The sequence below is a fragment of the Amphibalanus amphitrite genome, unplaced genomic scaffold (assembly GCF_019059575.1).
Source record: "Amphibalanus amphitrite isolate SeventyFive unplaced genomic scaffold, NRLGWU_Aamphi_draft 001156F_arrow, whole genome shotgun sequence".
NCBI classification, from domain to species: Eukaryota; Metazoa; Arthropoda; class Thecostraca; order Balanomorpha; family Balanidae; genus Amphibalanus; species Amphibalanus amphitrite.
The window spans coordinates 192949-219234 of NW_024882650.1; the positions used below are offsets into that span (position 1 = coordinate 192949).

The 26286-nt window shown below is 47.9% G+C and overlaps 1 protein-coding gene across 1 annotated transcript in view; it reads left to right on the forward strand.

The window, feature by feature from the left end:
• Nucleotides 1-25775, forward strand: part of LOC122370660 (5-hydroxytryptamine receptor 2B-like) — a gene marked incomplete at its 3' end in the record, with an annotated part of 77415 nt that extends 51640 nt beyond the window's left edge. Inside the window, exons 3-5 of the mRNA XM_043346450.1 lie at nt 8725-8926; nt 25038-25171; nt 25652-25775. Of these exons, the coding sequence (XP_043202385.1) occupies nt 8740-8926; nt 25038-25171; nt 25652-25775 (445 nt within the window). The remainder of the gene's footprint in view (nt 1-8724; nt 8927-25037; nt 25172-25651) is intronic.
• Nucleotides 25776-26286: the final 511 nt, after the last annotated feature.

Sequence of the window (26286 nt, forward strand, 5' to 3'; positions counted from 1 at the left end):
AAACCAGGCATGTTCCACCAATAACGGTTGCGACGGCTGACCTTCAAAGAGCCGGTGATTGATTTTCATTACGATGGCCAATTAGGCTGACCAAACTAGCCGAGATGACGTCGGCCAGTCGTCTGAACTGGAGCGCTAATGATGTTTGCGCAGTATCGCGTTCAGCTCCGTAGGGAAAAAGTGATCTTTTCGAAGGAATATGATCAACCCGAACATTTGGAAAAATGAAACTATTCATGCTGTTCTTTTGGTATGCGCTCAGTTGGGCCGTTAGGTCGAATTACCACAGCAACAAACACGCTGATATTTTTAGGATTAGCAAAAGACACCGACAAAGAATAGGGTCTATAGTCAGTTATTTCTAACTGAAAATCAATATATTTCGAGCTATTTGGCCCACGCTTCCCTGTCCTATGCTTCCTTGGCCCTGTACAGCGCACAGCGACTGACAGCGGTCCATGACCTCTCATTTTCGGCAGTGAGTGGCGATGTGTTTGCCTGATGCGCCAATCCCGTGGGGAATATCCTTGCAGACAACGCCAGTCCCGGGAGATGGCAAGAGGAAGAAAGAGGGAGAGAAAGAGAGAGAGAGGGAGAGAGAGAGAGAGAGAGAGAGAGAGAGAGAGAGAGAGAGAGAGAGAGAGAGAGAGAGAGAGAGAGAGAGAGAGAGAGAGAGAGAGAGAGAGAGAGAGAGAGAGAGAGAGACGAGTTTCCAGGCAATGACTGACCGACAGATGATAGAAGGACCGGGAAGGATGGCAGGATGGAAGGATGGAAGGATGGAAGGATGGAAGGATGGAAGGATGGAAGAATGGAAGGAGGATGGTAGGATGGAAGGATGGAAGGATGGAAGGATGGAAGGATCTGTCCGGATGACGGATGACTGGAAGGACGAGTTATGACTGAACCAGGAAACTCTTCATAGGATTTCGTCCGCAGATTAGGGACCTGAGGTATGGAAGACTAGTGCCAATAGGTAGGATCTTGAGGACTGGGTCCAAGGCACAGGATTGGGTCCAAATCCAAGTCCCTAGGTCAGAGGATGGGTCGAGAGACCCGTCAGCCGGCCAGCCGCCGCCAGCTGTCAGCTTCAGCTCCATGACGCGGCGCCTGATCGTGTGCCAAGGCCGACCCAGTGGCGGACCGCCCCCCCCCCCGGCCTTGCCCCTCCATCCCTTCTCCGTCCCCTGGCCAGAGGACTGTCCCTGTGTCAGTCCAGAATCGCGTCGCGCGCTATCCCCCAGACTTGGCAGCGGTGTCCATGGGCTCCTCCCGACAAAAGACTGCTCTAAGCTGGACAAAACCGGACAGGGGAACGGCCGGAGATCGGAGATACCACCCAATCCGGCGGGGTGCGGTGTCGGGTCACTCCGCCTTTTGTGACCCGTTCGCGGGCTCTTTTGTTTTCCTCCCCGTCGCTGGACGTCTGCCCAGACAGTCAGGGCAGTCAGCAGCGTCTGTCGGTGCCGATGGTTATCTGAATACCATGGCTGGCTTGTTGGATGTTTTCCCTGTGACGTCATGCGCATAGTATAATACTTCCCCTGCGAGAGGCGGGTGCATTGGTGATAGATTAATACATTCTAACCTCCCGCCCAAAAGCTACTATTTGTTTGTTTCTTTAGTTGCGGCGATCTTATTCAAGGCTAGGTACTGCTGGCAGTGGCTAGGAATTATTATATTTTGTCATGTGTATAATGAGATAACCACCTCAGGCGAACGGCCAAAGAATGCAGGCTGCATAAACTGCATGATACTTTCGTAAAAGGTGGTAAAGCAAATATCAAATTTAGACGACGCAGGATTCTTCCACCATCGCAAATCTATCAATCGCAAATGCTCCTTGCAACACTCTTCAGTTCATATAAAATACTGCACGGAATCTCAGCCTTCTTAAGCTTATTTGTTTGCATAAGTATTAAAATGCAGCATGAGTTGAACTGATGTTCGACCAAAACGGACTTCAATAGCTACCTTTTTATTTCTTCATAGTTCCCAAACTGATTACAAACTTTAAATTCCATGTCCCCAAGTTCAAAAGTATGTTCCATGATGAGCTTGCTATATCATTAGCACTTCTAGTTAGTCAAATTGAAGAGCCGGTCCCTCTCATGGCCTGATGGTCATTAATCGTTCCAGCGGAGAGATTATTCGCGAACCCAATTATCTGAGAGCCCACGGACCGATCTGGCTGTCAGCTGGTTCTGGTGAAGACAATTATTTAGTGAAGTGCCGCATTAGAGGCGATCGACAGACGATGCCTCGCTACAGCAGTGCATGTCAAAATTACAAACGTTATTTTCAAAACGGGAACTATATTTATTAGGTTTTTCACTTATATTACATTTTTAACATTTCCCTTAATTTTGTTCAATGCATATACATTTTTGGCTAAACAAATGCAAATTCACCTTGTCAAGGTGGCAGTGTCTCCCTTCTCTCTCTCTCTCTTTCTCTCTCTCTCTCTCTCTCTCTCTCTCTCTCTCTCTCTCTCTCTCTCTCTCTCTCTCCCTCTCTCTCTCTCTCTCTCTCTCCCTCTCTCTCTCTCCCTCTCTCTCTCTCCCTCTCTCTCTCTCTCTCTCTCTCTCTCTCTCTCCTCGTCTCTCTCTCCTTCTTGTTCTTTTTCTTAAGTACGTATGTTTTATATGAGCTTCACACTCGTTGACGTTCTGCAATTGACCACTCTCTCTCTCCTCGTCTCTCTCTCCTTCTTGTTCTTTTTCTTAAGTACGTATATTTTATATGAGCTTCTCACTCGTTGACGTTCTGCAATTGACCACTTGCTGGTCCTTCCTCTCTATTGACTTCATACGATGATGTAATGAGAATTTGTAAAAGTTTTTATTGTGTTTGCTTCACAATCACATTATTATTGACAGCAGACACACAGACATACATTTTCTCACTTACATAACACAGGTGTATCGCATGATACCAGCGAACGCGATTAGAAATCGCTTAGTGTGCGTTGTGCGTGTGTTCCACCTCTACCATAACTGGCTCATTTCGATATACAGTACGAGAGCCAAGCTATCACACCCGCCCCTTTGTGTGATGAATTTGGCAGCTGTGTCATCATCGTGAATATGTGAATACATTTTGCCGATAATTCTCGCGCATGCCAGGTCATAAGCATACATTAGCTGCTGAAGGACTGTGACAAGGGGGAAATAATAGGTCGTTCTTTCGCGCTGTATATGCAGCAATTATCGCCTCTTGGCATGTCAGGGGTTTCGATGTCTCACCACGCCTCGGCTATATTTACGCATTGATAGGCTTCGCGAAAAATCGACCGCAGTAGGATAGTGTTGCAGTGACCATTAGCAGAGCAGTTTAGGGGGATAGTACAAATTTAGGCACTATCTTTTTTTGTTTGTGTTCGTTACCCAGCCAGCAATTCGTCCGGGATGCGGTTGGGGACGGTCGGGATAGGCTCCGGATGTCCTGACTTGTCCCTACCGGGTTGGGTAGGCTTGGGTTGTCCCAATCGATACCGGACCTCGATGGCCGGCGGTAGGGGCGACTCGGGATTTCCGGACCGCATGCTTAATCGGTTGGGACGCGGTACGGATAGCCCAATCGAATCCCATGTTTATACAGGCTTGTGATTTACGTTGTTATCCCAACCGATCTGAGAAGGCGCTTCGGGCACCATATCCGGTGGCCCAGAAGGCCTGGAAAAGCAATCAGATGGGCCGCGTGCAGGCAGACGCGTCCTCTGAGCGCAGCGGCCAGTCTAGCTGCCGCGTTGGTCAAGTGTCGATCCCTCCTTTGAGCTGCTGCCTCAGGATATTGCTTTTGAACTGGCTCTAGCAAGCGGTCGGTTCAACTGTTGTCGTTGCAGGGAAATCAGTCCGTCTTTGAGAACAGGGTGAGTATAGTGCACACTTCATCCGTGATGTAGGGAGCGGGAAAGCTATAGGTAATAGAAATTGTTATGTTCGTTGTGGTTGTACGGCATGTGAATTACACTCGTGCTGTCGCATGTTTGATCAGTTATCATGGACAGAAGATGTTTGGTATCATTGTGAAGTGTCGTTAATGGTTGCATTGTAGGTTTGAAACCTGTATTACCAGGCATACCATGTGAAATGTCAGATGTGGGTTATTTCTTAGTGATTTTTAGTGTGTCCCAGACTTTGATTAATAACCTCTTGGTCATTTTCAGATGCTCTCTTTGCACAGTGGTGAACCGCCCGACCAGATGCCAGCCGTCTAGTTTCGCGGTGGCTCTCTGAAGCTCGTGACGGCAGACGGACACACTGTCCGCAGAGGAGCCGACACGAACAAGGCGCAGGCCTGCTATAATGACTGTGAACACTGGAAGTGAGTCCGCTGTGCCAGCGCCTTGCAGCGGCGCTAAGATGATGGCCGACGCCACGAATGTGCTGGCCAGGCTGTGAATTTGTGAAAATTTGACCTGTGTGCAACCAGTAAATTTGTGAATATATTTCAGTGTCCAATGCAATTCATTTTGTCGTGCAGGCATTATAAAGGTTGAGTTGGAGAATAATGAAGAGGCGAGGGGGTTGCGGTGGCGCAAGCAAAGTGGTCGCATCTGCATAACAGCAATCCGCGGTCATAAGACTGCGGTTAACCCGCGCACCGACGGGGGGGCGGATATCCGCCCCCCCCCCTGAGGTTATTCGCGAATAGCGGGAAAACCGTGGCGCGTAGCGCCGCAAAATTTGGTATGACTATTCCCTTATCAATTTTACACATGGTGTGCAAGTTTGAACCTCCTACCTTTCAAGGTCAGGTCACCAGGTCACTTTGAATGACCCAACCTCAAGTCACTTTTTTGCAACTTTGTCACCGTGCCAGAGCTACAGTAGATGTCGGAGGCCTTTGAAAGTCGCAGGATGTTATTAGGTCATTAGTAGCTACAATTTGTATATCTCGGAATTTTGATATCGGTGACCTAAGGTCAGGTCAATTTCGCGACCTCCCCATTATAAGTCAATGGGGGAAAAATCAACTCCCTGTTTTTACCACTAAAACGGGTCGGAATGGCCCCATATACCATACATGACTTCATATACGATCAACCTTCACTACCTTGAGGTCTGTTTTGCTGTTGGGCAGCTGTGAGGTCATGTGACATCATCAAAGGTCACCAAAGGTTTTTGGCCAATAACTCCGTACAGGAACAAGATACAGACGCGTGGATGGTCTCATTGTGTTCAGCTCGTCAAGACGCATCGAATGATATGCATGATGACCTCGAGGTCACGTGACCTGAGGTCAACCTTTGACCTTGACCTTTCGAGGTCAACATATATATCATTCGATGCGGATTGACGAGAGGATCACGATGATGCCCTTAGTTTGCTCCTATCTTGACTAATTCGAAAGTTATTCGAGAAAAACTCTCTCCATATTTAGCGCCGCCATTTTGGCTTTTTCGACCCCTGTGACGTCATCTTTGACCTGACCTGAAAATGACCTTAGTAAAAATTGTAGATCTTGACCGTGCGTATCCGATGCCGTTTACCGCTTGTCGCTATCTTGCTTCGTTCTCGAGATCTCAGGGGGGGGGGGGCGGTCATCCGCCCCCCCCCCGTCGGTACTAAGTTGACGCAGACCCCCGTCGGTGCGCGGGTTAATATGTCCGATGCCTGCGGTATTCCCAAACCGGCCGTGCGGGCCGAGTTGGGACATCCCGATCGGGATCGGAGTTCATCGCTTGTTAAAATGCCATAAGGCGGTCCGGATGCGTGCGGGATTTCCGAACCGGTTGTACGGGGAGATTTAGCGAATCCCGATCGGGATCAGAGTTCAGCGCTTGTTAAAACGTCATAAGGCGGTCCGGATACGTGCGGGATCTCCCAACCGGCCGTGCGGGGTAGGTTGGGATATCCGGACCGTTCCAGCCCGTACAAAGTGTCTCATTTCCCAATCCCGTCCCACTCCGGTCCCGATCGGGGTGTTGCGGGCTGAGTCCGAAAATCCCGATTGGGAACGGAGTGGGATTGCTGGCTGGGTACAAGGTTGGTACCGGTAGCTTAAAAATATCGTTTGAATTATATCTTTGTTTTGTCTACAATTAACCCGCGCCCTGATGGGGGGGGGGGCATTTTGGCCCCCCTGTGGTTTCTCTTAAATAGCGAGAAAACGGCGGCGCTGCGCCAAATTTTGGGTACCTTACCGGCCATCAATTTGACACCTTCACACAAAATTTCAAGTCACAGGTCACCTCAGGTCAGGAGTTATTGAGGTCAAACTGAGGTCATGTTCGAGTAAAAATGAGCAAAAAACATGACATCTTGAAACGCTCACCAATTCTACAGTTAACAAGCAATTTTAAAGTTCTTTATGTGATTGTGTAGAGAAAAAAACGGCGCTACAAAACTGCTATCTCAGATTTTCGAAATTTTGGGATTTGGACCCCCAAAATAAAAAAAGATTTTTTTAGAAAAACTAAAAAAAATCAATTTTTTCGAATTTCGAAAAAAAACGGAATATTTGTGATAGTCCCTGCGCTCTTCGATATACATACCAAATTTTAGATCGATGCCTCTTTTTTGGCCAAGTTATAGCGAAAAAACGTTAAAAATTGATGACGTCAAATTTTGAACTCAATTTTTCGCAATTCCAGACCTCGTAGCGCAAAACAGAGACCACCATTGAACTCCCCGTGACGAACTGCATCGAATCGATACCCATTTTATGCAAAAATATCAACTGTGAAATTTGACCTAATTTGACCTGACCTTGACCTGACCTTGACCTGACCTTGACCTGACCTTGACCAAAACGTGACCTAAGCTGGCCCAAAAGTCTGCATGACCCACATAATCGCATTTGTCATGTAAAATGGACCATAAAACATGTATCACACGACACTTTCATATTGTGACCCCCCCCCCCCAGTGACCTGACCTCTGTGACCTGACCTGGTATCAGTGACCTCAAATAGCAAAATATGTGTTTGAAGAACATTTCCACATCGATGATTTTCAATGAAATGCATTTTACTCGATTTTACAACGGATTTCTTGAAATGCCTGTAAACGGTGAAAATTCGACCTTTGACCTGACCTGTGACGTCATCGGTTTGACCGAGGTCAATTGGGTCACAAGGTAGTTCCCCGTTGGGGCTATCCAACGCCGTTTACCGCTTGTCGCTATGTTGCGTGGTTCTCGAGATCTTAGGGGGGGGGGGGCAAAATGCCCCCCCATCAGACCGCGCTGCTCGGCAGACCCCATCAGGGCGCGGGTTAATGCATATTTATTTGATAACTTTTAGATCTTTACGTTTACGTTATTTACGTTATTACTTACGTTATTACTTACGTTATTTTTAGTTAGATCTTTGCGTAATTCCTCAGCATCCCTTCATCGAATCCATTCAACTCCGGCTACGGTTTGTATCCCTTGTTTCAAAAGTTTGGCCTTCGGGGTACCAAGATTTCATCACTGTTGAAATTGCCACTCGGATCCGCACTCTGTGAAGGTCTCTTCACATAGCGAACTGAATGAATGTGCCGCCTTTCCAAGAAGTGTCACTGCCCAGAGTCGCCGAGTTGTGCGGCGCAAAATCGAACGGACGTCAGTCCAGTGGGACATTTCAAAGCTGTGAGTCACTCAAAATCCCTCAGTCACTTCTCTGAGAGGAGGATTTAAAATTTTAAATTGAGATTGTGTTTATGTCCGACGATATGACAGTGATCAATATATTTACTTGATATAGTGTGCACTTGTGTGATACTCCGATTATGTAATGATGTACAACTGATAATTGATACTTCATTTAAAGACTCTTAGATCTAATGTGTAATAATCACTAGCAAGGCTGAAAAAATGTTTAGAACTGGTTTCCACTTAGCAGATGACTTTTTCGGCTGGCGCTTTTGCCGGCGTTCGGTTTCTATTTCTGACGCGTTGCAGGGCGCCGTTTGGAAGGGGCGTTGAAGGTCAGGTGCCGGAGGAATCACCTCGCGACGTGGCCGTCTTATGATCGAACCATAACCGCCGGAGGCTATTTTCGGCCGGCCAACACGGCCAGAGAGGCGGCCGAGGCAGCTTAGGGCGATCGTCTGGTCGCTTCATCACACGCCCTGAATGTCCGGGGTCTTACCCCTGGCTGAAAAAGAAACGTCTCCCCACACCGGGCCGGTTCCATTCCGCCGGCATGAGAAGCTCACCAGGACGAAAATATAGTGTGTGATCGGACAGATGCAGAAAATGACACAATAAAATGGCGTTTCTGCTCAGAAAGATATACATCATGCTGACAGTGCTAGCGGCGAAATCGGACGAATGCTGACAAAGGAGGATGCATTGTGTATTGTGTTCAGGAGAACGGACTAGTAAATTTGAGCGTGATTACGCCTTTGATGCAACTTCTTGCAGCCAACGAACCGTGTCGTCGGATAGAGACTTTCCGTGAAGTTCTCCCGGTGGTGTGGGAGCGTGGTAATCTGTTTCAGGCTTTCGGAGTTGCGTGGGACACACAATTAGGGCACACCAGCCGGTACACAACAGCGACTATTTATGCCAAAATCTCAGTGAACAAAGCCTCAAATTGTTTCAGTCAAAACATCATTTTCAACTCGGGATTATATCCAGCTTGAGGACGCGTTTGAGATATTCCCTGATGCAAAGCAAAACCGCAAGCGCAATGCAATGCAAACAAGTACGCAAAAGATGATGCCACAAAAATAATGAAATCCTTGTGATAATACTTGTAAAAAGGCGTTGATAACACTCTTTCTTTTCCAGGCTGAGCTGTGAAGCATGGCGGTGACTGCGGAATCTGATCCGCTGTCGACAATCATGGCCACGACTCTATCCAGCATCGTCTCCAACACGTCTAACAGCTCGGAGACGACGTCAGGAGACGAGGAGGATCCGGCCTGGGGTCTGGTGGCCATGATCACCACCTCCTGCATCCTCGGTGTGGTGATCCTGACGACCGTCATCGGTGAGTAGAACAAGACTGACCAGTAGTAGAACGAGTTGGGTGGAGCTCATTCATTATAGCGTGTGTTCCGACTGAGTTGTGAAGATGAATGGTATACCAGTGGAAGGGACATGGTGTTGATTCGTTCAGTTGAGCAATACTATTCCTCATTACTAATGATTTACGTGAGTTACTAGATTTAAACACAAACCCAGACAATTCGATGAATAACTCAGGCAACCCCTTTTGATGGTTCATATATCTTTTTGAAGAGATCCGACAACCACTGAAAGAGCTCAGACAGAGCCTCATACAACCCCTTAGGCCGTCATGTTGTTCCTGTAAGAGTATTTAATGGCTGTGACATCCTCTGAGAGGGCACAGACGGATTCCTGAAGGACTCAGACGGCCTCACACAGCTCCTCAGGCGGCTCAGGTAGCCCCTCGGGTATGTGAGCCCTCTAGTACCTCTAGTACTAGAAGTCTAGTACCTCTAGTAGTCTACATAGAACCTCAGTATCTCTAGCCCCATGGCTCTGACCACCCCTGAGAGGGCACTGGCAGCTCCTAACGTGGACTGGTTGCGTGACTCGTGACGAGTCTTCATCAGATCGGAGACGGCCGCTCGATAATGACCCGTGACAACGAGGTCTGTCGGCGGCATCAAAGGAGCACACGGCGCCACACAGACTCCGGGAAGTGTCTATAAGGGGCGACATTTGTCACGAAACGCACGTGCTTCCGGAGACCGCACGCACAGTACATAAGTCAAGATCGCTCAGCGGCTTTAGGCGATCATTGTGGTGCAAACGAGGAAGCAAGAGAAATGTGAATATGTAAATGAAGGTGTTTCGTGGTGAATTCTGCAGTAACATGACAATATGTATTTGGGTGGCTGTAGTTCTTATATCCTGATTAGCGGTCACGGCCGCTGACCTCAAAATGCTCAATATGGTTTGATTTTTTTTCAAGTTAGGAAGTAAAAGAATAAATTGCTTTTTTGCACTGACGACAAACCCGATTAATTTCCTCGCTACTCAATATACTGCTTTTTGATTTTCCTGGCATTTGATCATGCATTTTGCGAACGGCGCCGGAAAGGTTCGTTGCCTCATGGTCTGTGTGATCTTGATCTATTTTTTATTTAAGCTTTCTTCCTGTTCATTGTTAAGCTCGTCTTTGAGGTAAACTAACAGAACACCGTGTTAGGTAGCCTTTTTATTGATTCTACTGTCATTCATTTGTAATGCATATTTACAAAATTAGATGCCTACAGAGTATACCTACATGCATATTTGAGTAGAATATGGCATCATGCAACCAAAACCTACTAGATAAAATGCGCACAAATCTTGTGTCCTCACGGAAATCCTTTCGTTCTTATTCCCAGTACCGATATCACCCAATATTACCATCCATCCAATCGTCACCTCACCATGTTTGCCCTCGGCATTGACACTACATACATCCTTTATATCTCAGACGTTCACTTTCTGAGAACACACAAGATGCCCGGCGGCGGCGTCGAGCCTTTCGTGCGCCTTTCGCCACACCACGTGCCCGGGGCGTATCTGCTGGCTCCCCGACCGATAGCTGTTTGGAGTGGTGCTTTGGCACGCGTGCAGGCTGCGGGCTCCGTTTCATTAGCTGGTGCGGGAGGAGCCTCTTCTGGGCGCGCGCCCTGAGGGATACAGTACGCCGAGAGAGGATGGAGAATGTCGGGAGATGATGGGAGAATGTCGGGGGAGGATGGGAGGATGTCGGGGGATGGGAAGATGTCGGGGGAGGATGGGAGGATGTCGGTGGAGGATGGGAGAATGTCGGGGAGAGGATGGGAGAATGTCGGGGGAGGATGGGAGAATGTCGAGAGGGATGGGAAACTGCACAGCACCGAAAGAGAGTATTGGGATAGAACAACATCGGAGGAGACAGAAACGCGTGAGGCGAGGATGAAAAGGAAGAACAGGGGATGTCCTTAAAGAAGATACCGTAGTTTGAGGGTAGAGGAGAGCACAGGGGTGGAGGACTAAGGAATACTGGAAAGAGCTGTAGAGAAAGGTACTGTATCCGAAGAGAGGAGAACGCCCGGTTAGAGGACGGTCAATGGTTGGTATGTACAGTCCACAGCAGAAGTAATGTGGGGTTTCAGTCATGGGTATGTTCTGCTTCTGAAGCTTAGGAACGATTAGCCAGACTACAATGAAACTTTGAATGTAGCTTATATGTATCGTCACCCTTGCAGCTGCAACTTTAGCTATTGACATCTTCTTTTCGAGCACTCCGCATTAAACAATCGCCACTCAAAGCCAACCGTTGAGATTGGTAAAACCCTACATTACTTTAGCGGTGGGCTGTACATACGGGGAAAAGACGGCGCAGTAAAGGAATGGATGCCGGAACAACAAATATCGGTATACTTATGGCGGTGCATTGCCCACGGAGCGCCTTGTTGAGGCAATTACGGCTGAGAATGCGTCTCAGCTAAATTGCTGGCTTTGTACGCTAAACAAAGCAACATAAATTAGCATTTCACCTGAAGTTTTGTGCAGGAGCTGTGGGAAGAATGTCTGTAACTTTCCATCAAGAGAAGATATATTATCATTTCCTGGTAGAAAGGAATTATATTCCCTACCTGGGAGCTAGCTTGTCCATGGCATATCTCATTTACTCATCACACGTATCATACGATATATCCATTGCAATGTATGTAAATGCATTGTGGATAACACGGCCACGCAGAATCCTGAATTATTGTTTTGCAGGTTGCTGAGTGGTCAGCCGTAAACAATGCCTATTTACCTTAACCCGCGCCCTGGTGGGGTCTGTTTATAACGCGACCTGGTGGGGGGGGGCTATTTTTGCCCCCCCCCCCTCGTATCTCCGAAACTACTGGACGGATCCGCAAAATTCAAACGGCGTTCGAAAGGCCTGTCAAATTTGTCGAAGGAAACCAAATTTCATTGACCTCGGGTCACCGATGACGTCTCAGGTCTGGTCAAAGATGAAATGTTTCACCGTTCACGGGTCTACTAGGGAATGCGCTATAACACCGAGGAAAACGCATTTTGTCGAGAATCAGCGATAGGGCATCAGTTGCCTAGTAGATATGTTGCTATTAGAGGTCACTGACAATACCAGGTCAGGTCACAGGTCAGGTCACCAAGGGTCACAGGTCAGGTCACATGAACCCAACTTTACTAAGGTTGTGTGATGCATGTTTTATGGCCAATTTTTCATTTCCAACTCAATGGTGTTGGTTATAAGACTATCAGGTACGCCTTAGGCTACTTTCTGGTGAAGGTCAGGTCAACGTCAGGTAAAGGTCAGGCCAAAAAGGCCTTATTTTAAAGTTGATAGTTTGCATTAAATGGGCATCGATTCGATGCAGCTTGTCACGGGGAGTCTAATGATGGTCTTTGTTTTGCGCTACGGGGTCTAGAATTGCTAAAAATTGAGTTTGAAAATTTGACGTCATCAATTTTGAACAGTTTTTTTTCGCTATCACTTCGCCAAAAAAGAGGTATCAATCTAAAATTTGGTATGTGGATGGATGGAAGGCGGTAAGGACTATCACATATATTCCGGTTTTTGCAAAATTCAAAAAACTTTTTGGATTTTTCGACTATTATATCCAAAAAATATATTTTTTGATTTTTGGGGGTCAAAATAAAAACAAATCAAAAATCCGAGATAGCAGTTTTGTAGCCTTGTCAATTCTACAGCTTTTATGTCCTTATCATTTTTCTGTATTTGCAAAGCTATAGGCCTGACAGCTCTTCCCGCGAAACCCTTTTTTGGGTCGAAAACGGCAGAACATGACGTCACTCTGACGTCATTTCCGGTCAACCTATCATAGCTTTTGGAAAAATTTTTGGTCACAATGTGTAAAATTGATGTTCGGGAGGGTACTGAGCGTTTGGTGACGATCGGCGCAGCGGTTCTGGAGATATATCGAAAAGTCTGGAGGGGGGTGGGGGGCAAAAAATAGCCCCCCCCCCCCCCCGCCAGGTCGCGGGTTAAACGGCGAATAGTCCTTCAATCTATACTTTTTCACCCACATCGCTGGTTTCCAATTAATGCCTCGACAGCGTTGAAAACAAACAAATGAAACTAGAAATACGTAAAGTATTAACCCTATTCCTGGCGGGGGGGGGGCCTCAGGAGCCCCCCCCCTGAGGTTTTTTGGTTATATCTCCCAAACGCTTTGAGCTAGGAAGCTCAAATTTTCTGACTTTTTCTAAAAGGCTTTTACGCAACATTTCTGAAAATTTTGAGTTGATCTGACCTCAGGTCAGGTCACCAGAGGCGGTTTGGTGACCCTACCTCAGAAAAGTTTGCAGTCACGCCAGAGCTAGAGTTTTTGACCGATCAATTTCTTCTGTTCAGGCTTTAGTTAGGGTACATACCAGTATGTGCAATTTGTATATCTCAGAATTTTCATATCTCTGACCTGAGGTCAGGCCAGACTCGTGACCTTTACATTGCAAGCCTATGGGAAAACATTGAAACGCCTCCTGCTTCGTGTAAACGAGTCAAAACCACCCAGTTCTTTCAGTATTATGGAAGATTATCTCATCGGTGATGATCCTGATGCCGCTAATTGACAGGGGCACCGGCAAAGGTCATCTGAGGTCATGTGACGTCATAAATCGTTTTTCTGTCAATAAATCACGACATGATGGTGCTAAAGACTTGTAAGTGGTACCAAACTGCTCGCCTGGTCAAGGCGCGTCGTTTGGTATGCAGCATGACCATACCCCACAACCTCATTGATGAATGACCTGACCTTGACCTCAGGTCAAATTTTAAATTGACCTGTGAAGGTCATCACATGCTTATTTTGCATCGCCTCGGTGAGAGCAACAAAAAAATGTATTGGTTTTATGTCTCTATGTTTCTTAGCTTAAAAGTTATACAGGCCGTTTTCACGACGGAATAGCAGGCATCTATTTAATCCCCATTTGATCCTTTAGTTCCTCAGGAATTTTAGTAGTTCTTTTTAGTAGGTTCCCCAGCTTTCGAATGAATGGTGCGTTAGTTTGCTATTTTTCTATTAAATATCACATCTATATACTTTATCTAAGGATTTATCACTAATATCAACATAAAGCGTAAGCACAATTATAAAATTATGAAATTATTAAATACTAGTACAATAGTTAAAAAAAAAAGATACTGAGTTGCCAGGCTACAAAGAATATATTCATTTATGGCGCACGACAGACATTTAGAAACCAGCGCCCTGTTTTATTGCACGCTGCTAGCCGCTTCCATTGGGTTTTGCAGGCCGACGTCATTGGTCGTTACACGTATGATGTCACGCGACTTGTGGCCTGTCACGGCTCTTTAATGATCTCCACTAAATGAATGCAACAATGGCCTTTTAAGTTGATCTCTGTGGCCATCTGTCTATGGAGCGACCAATATGAAAGTTGGGTGAATTTACCGGGGTATGACTATGAGCAAGCAAATGTGTATCAGGAATGGATTTAGGTGGAGAATTGCGCTGGACCATGAGTGCTCGAACGCTCCCAATTCCACGCCGGTTTGGCTTTGGAGCCGAGACAGACGATGCGGGTCAAGATCACCGCTGGGGTAACGGTGGATTGGCTGCGCCCGAGCACCCGTAACGCGGCACAATTCTCCATCTATGGATTTTCCTATTCGCTCAGCATTGTGATAGGCGTTCGTAATAGCATTTACTCTGCTCATGTACCTATCCCCGGTTATTTAAAAGAAGTTTTTGTGGGGGAATATCACGGCTTTAGGTACTCGGTGGCCCTATTCACGACTTTCAAAGAATGCTCCGATAACTAAACACCGCACAGACCTACTGCATTAGTGAATCTGACAGGTCTGTGGAATTACATCCCCCCTCACCACACCCCTAAAAAAACTCATCCAGTGTCCAAAACCACTTTTATCGACTCGCCAAAAAAAAAACACACACACACACACACACACACACACACACACACACACACACACACACACACACACACACACACACACACACACACACACACACACACCCACACACACACACACACACACACACACACACATACACACACAAAGCATGGGGCATGTCAGCTCTCAGTTCATTTATCATTGTCTTTACCATGGTTCAATTGCACTGCGCGATTTAAAGCACGTGAGTGCCTATATAGTATATATGTAGAAAATAATATCTACAGCAAAACATCCAAAATTACAAAGGCTACAATGCTTAAAAAGTAGGTTCATCAAGGAAGCCCATTTTTACTTGCGTTGTGTTGCCAACCATGCGATTCCAACGCGGGCTATTCGCAACGTCTGTTAAGGCACGTTAACAACTGACAAGCCGCCACCGCTGCCACTTATTTATAGATGGTTGATATCGCAGCTTGGGCGTCAGCAGCGCGGCCCACAACGCGTCGGCGCCAGCGCACGCAGCTGTTGGCACTCGGCAGCCGGTGTTGCGACTTAACGGCCGGCCGGCCCCATGAAGGAGAAGCTCTTGGTGAAGCTTTGTGATCGCCTCATAGCCGCCTTGGATGTCATCTTTCTTGGCAGATCCATCCGTTCAGATGGTACGGTGCAGTCTGGATAAAGGACGAAGTCCAACGCCGCTAACCCCGCGACCGCCACCCCACAACGTGGCCGCAGACCGAACGGGCGTGAGGGCCGTAAGGGCCACCCCGCCATCCGGTAGGTGGCTGAGCAGCCGGGCGCAGCTGCGCCTGGGCGGCGGCCGCGCTGAGATGAAGTCCCAAACCGCCATGTCGCCATCACCGCCATCACCATTGCTGCAGCTGTTCCCAACCGCCTCAATCGCCGCCGTTTTGCCAGCAGTCGCGCCGCGGAATGGCAGAAGCTCCAGAGTAGCCTCCAGCGCCCCTCTCCGCACGTGTGCAGGTGCACTGCGGCCGCCGGGTCCGACGTCCAGGCAGAACATGATATTTCCATGCTGCTCCGACGGTGGGCTGGTCTTGTTTGGGCGTTCCTCCACTGTGACGTCGGTCACGCCTGCCCCGGCCAGGGCGCAGAGGCCGACGTGTCACCATCCGGTTGCAGTCCTCAGTCGGGTCGCAACGTGTACCTCTTCCGCAGCGTGGAGCGCGCTCCCGCTGGGCAGCGATACAGCCAAAAGTAGCAGCATGCGGGCGGCCAGCGCTGCGCCGGACAGCGGACCCATGCCGGGGGTATGCCGGTCTCGGCCATTAGCGGGGTCGTCGGGGCCGAGGCTGTACATACAGCTGGTGACCGCGTGAGCCGCCAATCGAAGCTCACGGCTTATAAGCTCGACGCGGGCATCACACGCCGTCCCGATGGGAGCTCCACGACGCCGCCGCGAACTCCAGCGCGGCTCGCAGCGCGAAGACCAGTACGGACGGCCGGGGCAAACGGCGTGCGGGAGTCGCAGGCGACGTTCTGCGGACAGAAAGGGTTGGGCATAAGCTGGTCGGCAGGACACTCTTGAGCCGAGCCTTTGATGTAATTACAGATGATCCAGAAGCATGCACAAAAATTCATGACACACTATTCTCATTTATGTATTTGCTACATATGATATGATATACCAGCTCATGATCAGTGACGCATTCTGGGCAATATGTTCTAAAGTGAAGTAACTGAAGTTACAGCTTAAAAGCTTAAAAAAACAGCTTAAAAAAACACACACACATTCGATAGCTTATGAGAATAACATGCCTTGTGTGCTTAAAGGGACCCTCCCACCTTCAAAAAAGTTAATGAATTGGCACGAAAGTGATGTCGCTTGGTTCAGAAAGAGCGAAAACGAATATCTACCAAATTTCATCGAAAAATATTCACCGGTTTTCAAGATATTATACTTTTACTTTTGTTTACTTTTTGGGATCTCCGCTGTTCCTAGAGACTTTATTTGAAAGTGCGGCATTTGTTGCGCGCAAAGCAGCATATACCACCGCGTGCTACCAAACGTTTTAGTAAAAGATTTAAAAATTGTTAGATCTCCGCTGACGTCACAAATTCTAAGGGGGCATACCAATGCACTAGCCCCTTAGAATCCGAAAACTGCAAGTTTGAAATTCCATATCTCCGAATTAAAGCATTTGTCGATGTTGTGAGTGCCCAAACCGGTATTTGCAGGCCATGGCCACCAATTTGGCTATCTCAACTCAAAACTAATGTTAAGGTGGGAGTGTCCCTTTAATGCAGGAAAATATTTTTTTTCACTTGTTTAGAAACAGCAAAAGAGTTGTCAACAAGCCATGTCAACTATCTAAACAATTTTTATGGAAACTGCTCTAGCTAGCTTAAAGTTCCACAACGTTTCCGGAGCACCGTACCCAAACTCAGTTCATGTTACAAGAAAAAACAGTAATAATGCCTCCTAATTTTGAATGAAATATAGGTATGAGTAATTTGATTTGGAAAGCAACAAATTTCCGCACATCATTTTAGCAAAATTACTATTTTCTTCAGCCATCAGGTTACACAAAACTATAGTAAACTTTATGATCTAGTTTACACAAAACCAAAGCCCCGATTTTAACAAATGTAGATAAAATTTAAACAATTTAAAAAAAATGTATCGTGGAGAAAATGAAAAGTGTAGATTTGTAAAGCCGGGATATTTCAATTTCACGGATTAGGCACTTAAAGAAATATCTTCACCTTTCTTTGAGCCACCAGCCTTCACCCAAGTTTTACACGAATGTAGTGAAGCAGACAATGTGGCAACTCAAAATTGTGATGGTTTGAGATAATTATGACGGTAAAAGAAAAAGCAACACAAGGTTCCTTACCCTCGTTTTTTTCACATGGGTTCAGATGAGGCTTCAACTGTTGCCGACCTGAGGAGCTATAGGGACTTGAGCTTTCCAAAACTCAATTTCTAAAGGCACTGAGCAGTGTTTGGCTTTCACACGAATGCGATAGTAAGTTATATGAAGTTGACAAAGCAAGCAAAGCAAAGCATGATGCCCCGCGCGTCCGCCCGCGACCACGCCCCGCGTCCGACTCCCGACCGCCGCGTGACCCGAGGCGCCCGGCGGTCACGTGACCTACCGGCCGGGACTGCAAACGGCCTTCACCACCATTCTTGTATGACGTCATATCCTACTGAGGTGCTGATTGGTCGGAATTAGATACCTGAAGGTAATTATCTGCCGTAGTTATTTTTGTTTCATTGTTTTGCGTGTTTTCTTATATGAAATGTAATTAAAAAATTTGTCATATTTTAATCACCATTAAAACATAACTGAATAGGTATAAAAGAGAACTCGATATATACTTTCCTTGTTTTTAAGAATTCCGGAATTAGATACCCGAGGGAGCAAAGAGGGAGCAAGTTGCCACGCTGATTTAATACCTCATAGTCGAAAGGTGGGCTACTAGAACCAAAAATTGCTGTGTTTGTAAATAAATAAGTGATTTGAGGGCAAAAAATGCCCGGATTTAAACTTCTAAAATTATTTTGAACATAAAATATTTCAGTTTGAGGGATGTTAAGGCCTCTAAGGGTAGGTACTTTTTAGGTATCAAATAAGTTCCTCTGCGAAAGTTCCGTCGTGAAAACGGCCATAGGTAACTAATTCCAAAACATTTTATCGTTGATGACCTCTGGTGACCTCAATATTGACCTGACCTGAAAATGTTTTATGTAAAAGTTGTAGATCTTTAAACGACCTATCAAACACCGTTCGCCGTTTGTCGCTGCGATGTGTAGTTTTTGAGATCTGAAGGGGGGGCCGAATCGGCCCCCCCCGCCAGTTTCTTGTCCCGGCGGAGCCCGCCAGGAATAGGGTTAAGCGACTTTTTAATCAATTGTGCTATGCGATAACTAAGTTTGAACATGAAAGCATGAAATGCATTTTTGTATGCGTGACGTGCTTAATGTTTTTTTTTAGGACTGTGTGACTAGAGCAGTCTTAGTCGATAAAATACTTGCAAATCGGTTAGATATCCAAATAATATTGTGACTGACAACGTGCTCAGCTTTCCTTTAAGCAATATTCGCAAATCGCAATACAACATTCCTATTTCCAAGCGTTTTACTGTAAGTTATTCTCATTGTATGCCGAGTTGATTGATAACCTCGAGTCTACAAAGACATAATGACCCAAGGATTCTTCAAAGAGCTGGGATTCCCGCTTGATGAGTGTATTGTTCCGAAAAGATTAAGTGGCTTTGTTAACCTAGGGTGTTTCAATTTCAAACGATTATGAACGATCTAGACATTACTTCATCTTCACTCACTGCCACGTGTTGATGAAAATTCCATCTCGAACTGTCATAGTGACCCTGTCCCAAGATAGTTACATTGACGTATCACAACTTATAATGTTACCTTTATGATGGTGTGATTATGTTGGCACATTTCTCTTCCGTGCGTTACATCGGAATATCATCAAAGCCTGCAGCACCAGCTACCACCTTACAGCTCGCTGCAACGTCACTCTCCTCTCGAAGCCAAAATTGGCTCTCTCGACTGACATCCTCCGCCCAGACGTCTCCTCCTAGTTACCAGAATCCATTCGCTGCGGCGTGGCGGGTCGTCCTGCGCCCGGAACCCGGTCGCTTTGTCAGCAGTGGCCTCAGCTGCTCGGCGGGACGGGCGTGCAGTGAGGTGCAGACCTGATTGATCAGTGTGTCTCCCGGAGACATTTGATCAGTGTGTCTCCCGGAGACAATGTCTCACCGGCCGGTCCGATCGGAGAGCCGGGAACCGGTCAGAGCGAGATGAGACAGGATACTGGAGGAGGGCGACTGATAGTGGGGAAGGCTGGGCTGATAGAGAGACTACATAGATGGACCGAGATTGGACTGGAGGAGATCAGAATGCGACTGGAGGAGCTGAGATAGGGACTGGGAGGAACTCAGATTGGGTCTGAAGTGACTGAGATCGGACTGAATAAGCTTGCGGACTGGGACTGACGAAAATCAGATCATCATCATCAATCATCTGTGAGCTGAGTCTGAAGAGTGAAGCTTGTGGGAAGGCTCGACTGAAAGAAGTTTCTTATTTGTACAAGCTTCGAGCATGCGTCTACCTTGCACAGCACACATTCAAAGTAGACGATTAAGTATTCCTTGATACCCAATACACAGATAACACTCATTCGAAAAGAGAGCTCATGTTGTCTTGGATGAATTGCCCATTTCCCCGTGGATATCAAAACAGCATGGTTTTGTTATCGAAGATGAACGGCATATTTGCCGGCTCCCGAATGGACCATATGTCAGGGCTGAGTGTGATCACAGATATTGAGTCAACTTTAGGAAACTCCGGCAGTTGCTGGGCCTAGCTTGACGGCGGCGTCAAATGCAGCGCTTTGATTTGCAAAAATATTCCCGATTTTTGCATTATCGCTAACCGCTTTTTTGTTAGATATACAATTTGTTAGGGTCAATGTGCACTGTGCATAAGTCATAGGCGGGAGTATTTACATCTATGACCACAACCAGAACCAGACCACACTGTCTCCGCAAACGCCCAGCTCCGAGACCTCGCCGTCCACAGTAGGGTAGAGCCATGCCGAACGGCATCTGACCAGCCCTGCAGGTCTGGCCGGCGGCTTCTCAAACGGGCCCCGGCCGGCCGTTTGGCCCGCACGACAAGCCAGCGCGCCGGTAGACGGGCCATTTTCCGTCTGCATCGATTTCATGGTGGTCGCCGGCTCCTGGCAGCCAGCTGTTGGTCGTTCTCGGCCGCTGACCGGACCTGCCGGCGGACGAGAGGTCACACGTGTCGGTCATTTAGCCGGTCAAACGTGCCGGCTATGCTGCAGGTCAAATGTGCGAGACCGAGCCCCAGTCAAACACATGAGCCACAGTTTGGACAAAGTACCGGTCATGTTGCCAATCAAATATGGGAGACCACACCGTCACTTCAGCCGGTCAAACGTAGATAAGGCTAGATAAATAAGAAGAGGCGAATATACATACTGTAAGCTCTCTCGCAACTGAAGCCAGTTGGTGCCGACTCCGACAGTAGTCCGCCAAGCGACCCCAATGAGCCTTTGGACCTATTGGCGTGCCCTGGACGTGTCCATTCTCGTGGCATTGTCTGGTGTTTAGTTTAGTTTAGTTTAGTTTAGTTTAGCCTCCAGCGGAGTGGGCTGTTGTTGTGCCCTTTCTATGTCGCACTTCGTTACTGGAATAGTGCACTGCCACTGCACAGGGAGCCAGTAACTACTGCCAATATATGAAGGCACGTAACATACGGTCGGCTGTATGGCTCAGGGCCCATCCAATAACCAGGCAATGTTGAGGAAGGGCCGTTTTGTATGGCATTTCGTCTCCTCCACAAACACTGAAAACAATAAGGCGCTCTATGTTGCTTGGTTGCTTTATTTGATGGCAGATGGAGCTCGTCTGCTATTTTGATATTTCATTTAATAAACATAGAGTTATTATAACACTGGTGGTATGAACATCAAAACTGCAAAGACGGCTCAGGACTGAGCTCAGAAGTACGCAATATCACACCAATATCAGTCGCGTTCATCTTGTTTGTGTGCCAAGAGCAGTTCTGTAAGAAATGTTTATTTCATCTCTCTTTCTCCCTCCCTCCCTCTCTCTCCCTTTCTCTCTCCCTCTCACTCTTTCTCTCTCTCTCTCTCTCTCTTTCTCTCCCTCTTTTTCTCTTTCTCATTCTACCCCATAAATCCTGTTCCTCTTCACCCCAGTCTTCGCGTTCACTGAAGCAAACAACACATATGTTCATGTCTAATGAAATAGCATTTCTGCACTCAAGTAATGCCACTCTGGCTCGCCCGCAAACAAATAAGTTTGCGCGGATTATTGTCAACAGGGCTAGCCATCAGCCGCTCAACGGTGCCTGCAGTCAGGAGGACGAGCCGTTTGCCTCTCTGCAAAGCTGACCCTCCGGCCCTCTGCCCCCGAGTCGTATGTCGGCTGAATCCGATTTGCAACTCCCCTGGGGGCCGGTGCCGGTGACGGTGGTGGGACCCCTCCCTTCCCCTCCCCTCCCTCCCCGTGAGCATCGTTCCGACGACTGAGACGGTAAACGGACGGGGAGGAAGAGAGAGAGAGAGAGAGAGAGAGAGAGAGAGAGAGAGAGAGAGAGAGAGAGAGGGAGAGGGAGAGGGAGAGAGAGAGAGAGAGAGAGAGAGAGAGAGAGAGAGAGAGAGAGAGAGAGAGAGAGAGAGAGAGAGAGAGAGAGAGAGAGAGAGAGAGAGAGAGAGAGAGAGTCAGGAAACAAACAAGAAAAAAGCTAATCTGAGGAGACGAGCCATAACCACAGTTCAAAACAACAACATGAAGCCCGAACAATGCTAATTCAACCATAAGCTCGGAAGAAGTATGTGGCTCGACAGCACACGACCCACGAAGCGTATTACAGTATTACCAAGAACGGGCTTCAGTAGCACCTGAATGATTTAACGAATCACGTCTCTTGAATCGAGGTTTTACAGCAGTCATCAATCCAACTGATACTCTGAGCTGGCAGGCTGAATTATAGTTTTCAGTCCGGCACGCAATGCGTGCTGGACGTGCATAATGCTGTCTCCATTACCATGAAACATGACGGTAACGACTCTACCGTGGCCCATTTGCCCTCGACGACCTGAGGACCTTTGGATAGGACCGGTATAAGGGCCGTAAATTTCGGCCTGTGGCCCTTGCGCAACAAGGCGTCTGCTGCACGTAATAGTTGCCGTTGAAAATTCGCTGTTCGGTTATGTTTTGTTTTGGAGCCACGGTCTAACACCGCTGATCCTGAGCTCTGCTACAAATTGCCTTTTCTGAGAACAGCGTGGCCTTAGGTGTGCTTGTAAAAAAAACTAGGATGTTGTATCTTAGGTATAGCCGGTGTGGTGCAGTCGATACGCCTTTTCCATAGAGTTTACCATTGCTCGATCAACTCATCAGTAGTCCGTAGCAAAGAGTGTCATACTTATTGGGCTCTCATGATCACGATCTACCATAGAACCCACAGTCGTGACGAAACTGTAACTTTCCCCTCCCTATCGTGACTTTATCAAGACCACAGCCATGAATAACTTTGAGACCTCATCCGTGACGTTCCGGTTGCAAATGCCGTGATACCCTCCGTGACAGCCCGTCACGAATCCACTGTGATCTTCGCCGTGACTTCTCCCAACATAACCTCCCTTTGTGAACACTTCCGTGACCTGTCGGCCGTGGGGAGCGGTGACCCCCGCCGTCAGCCGGCGCCAGCGGGTAATTGCGTGCCTTGTTCCCGCGAGCTGGTGACGAATTGCGCGCCGTTCGATCAGGCTCGCTCGGCCGAGAGACCGGCGTTGGCGACTGCACGGCCGCCGAGACGAGGCCGGGGCCCCGGCGGTCTCACAGGCCGTGCTCAGGTCACACAGGGATTATTTGTACCGCCGTGCTCGGCACGTCGGGGTCATGACCTTGCCGAACAGGGAGTATGCGGGCGTGCATGTATATGACCTCATTAGCAGAGATAATGTCATCAGGCACTGAGCACTGGGCAACACTGAAAAACAAAGCTGAACGCTAATGTATTCAACTTGCGATGCATAAGAAACATTAATGCTTCAAGGGCTTGATATTTACCTACGTCGACTGGCGACTATCTTGTCACTATTGTATTATCCCGTTTGAAAATGATGTATACTTAACCCGGCGGCCGCTGGGCCTCCGCGCCACCCGCCGGCCGCTGGGGGGCATATAATGTATGTAGTTGCCCCCCTTTACTTCTGCGACGATATCGTCGCAACGCGAAGAGATAGAAAAGCGAAACTTTGCACACATCTTTTTGAATACCAAGCCGAGGTTTCGTCCAAATTTGGTGTCGATCCCATTTGAAATGACGTCACAGTGACGTCATAAGTGAAATTATAGATTTGCGACTCTCATATTCCTCACGATACATCAGATATATGGCCATGGGACCGAATATAAAGGGCCGATTATTGGTCAGAAGCTAGATGGAAGTGTAGTTCGATGTTTTAGGATGACAGCAGGTGCTGTCTAGCTCATTTACAGTTGAGTTCATGCTCAGCGTCATCAGAAACGGTCCATATCGGAAAACCACAAAACTGTATGATGTCACTGTGACGTCATCTTAGGTGCTACAACCACCAAACTTTCCTCAAACATTGCCTAGGTATTCATTTGAAGCTATGCCACGTTTCACGTTCGTAGCTCATCAGGTTTTGGAGATATTTCACAAAACGTAAAGGGGGACAACTTTATGCCTGCCCCCCTCCCCCCCCAGCGGCTCGTGGGTTAATTACTCAATCTTGCAATGTGCTGGCTGGTGTAGGTAAGGTGACATAGCGATTCGCAACATTCTTCTGGTGATTATGGTAGAACGAAAAGCCTCCGTCTTGAAAGGCCTTGATCATATGTAGCAGGTAAACGCGCTGTGAGAAGTGAAAACTTTGATTTCTGTCGAACTTCTCAGAGCAAACGTAGGCAAAGTGGGTAAGGCAGCCGCCCGTCGAGGCTGTGCTGCAGCGTTCGAGTGGACGTTTTTAGATCTCGGCCTGATAGCGAGTCGTTCAGCTTTTATATGTTTATTCTGGAAGTTGAAATGGGCCGTATCGGGTTGAGTGTGAGCGGAGTTTGTTGTTCGTGCCCTGTGGCACAGCTTGAGTGGTTCTAAATATCCGGACGTTTTGCCGCAAACCATCAGCTGAAAGGGTTCGGCAAGGCTGAAATATTTACGCCCCGCCGAGGCGAGCGCAAAGTTCATGAAATTCAGCTACGTGGTGAATTAACAGTTAACTGAAAAGGACTCTGGCTGACCGATGGTGGCGGCTGGCGCGTCTCCGGTTCACGGAAATTCATCCTCGCTGATGGGGACCGTCCTTGAAAAGTCCATTGTTCGTGAGGCTACTTGTGTTGTGCTGCGCACGAGTGAGACAACTGTTGGAATGTTACGCCTGGATCGCTTCGGACAGCGGATCAACAAACGGCCGAACTACATTTTTTTTTCAGGACTGACCTGACTGACTTTAGGACTGACTTGAGCTTGCCCTGACCTTGCCCTGACCCTGACCTGACCCTGACCTGAAGCTGACCTCACCCTGACCTGAACCTGACCTGACCCAATCATGACCTGAAGCTGACCTCACCCTGACCCTGCCCTGACCCTGAACCCCTGACTCTGACCTGACCCTGACCTGACCCTGACCTGACCCGGCAGGTAACGTGTTCGTGATCGCTGCTATCGTCATGGAGAAGGGCCTGCAGAACGTGGCCAACTACCTGATCGTGTCGTTGGCAGTGGCCGACCTCATGGTGGCCTGTCTGGTGATGCCTCTTGGAGCCATGTATGAGGTAAGTGAGCGACTGCTAGGGACACAATATATGTAAATTGATTGCTGGTCCTGGTGTAAATGAGTTGAACTTTCGGACTTCTAGTTCGCTATTAATCAAAATATGTTTATATCTTTGGATGCCACTAGGACAATGGACTGAATCTTGGTCAGCATAACAAACAAAAAAGTAAACGCAATTAACCTGTTCTACACATGTTTTTCCTCCGCTCTGCATAATATGTGTTTTTAAGCCATGTACATACCTATATGGCGCCATGATTAACTCCACTCACATTGTGAATGAACTGTGTAGTTCAACAAAAAAACACAGACCACGAAAGCACTCGGAGCCACCATGAAACCCCACTGAGCCGACTAGTGTGTCACCTCACGGACTCAGCCCACTCACGGTCATCTCGAGCACCCGACGCCTCCATTCACGGTGACCTTTAGAGTCGTGAACATTGAATGATGCGTCTTCACCTGGGTCGTGCCGCAGAGTTATGACCACATCATTTCTGCGGCCGGCGCGCTGCTATTGCCCGCCGGAGACCGTCGCCCGGCAGCCGAGCGACCCTCCGCTCTGCCCGACCTCAGGGCTGCCCCTCTGCCCGACTGGGCAAGTCAGTCTCCCTCTCCCCAGCCTCACGAACGTCCCTCGGCCCGATCTCACGACTGTCACTCTTTCCAGCCTAACGAACTTCTCTTGGCCAAACTTCACGAGCTCCTCTCAGTCCATGCTCACGACTTTTTAATCTGCCGGACTTCATGACTGACCCTCTACTCAGCCTCACGAGCTTCCTTCGGCCCAAACCCACGACTTTTTAGTCTGTCCGCAGTCACAATTCGCCTGCCGCCTGACCTCTTCGCTCTCCCTCTGCTTGACCTATCGACCTTTCCTGCGTCAGACAACCCGTCTCTCCATTTTCTCAGTCTCACAGCTTTCTCTCTTTCTCTGTTCGTCCGACCTCACAACTCTTCCTCTGGCCTCCGTCCGAGCTCACGACTCATTCCACTGCTGAGCTTATGTCTCTCCATCTACCCGATATTCCGTTACGGTTTGGTCCTCAGGCCAATGGCTGTTTTTAATTCATTTGGTTATTTTCTTAGCCTGGTTACCAGCCTGCCTCACCG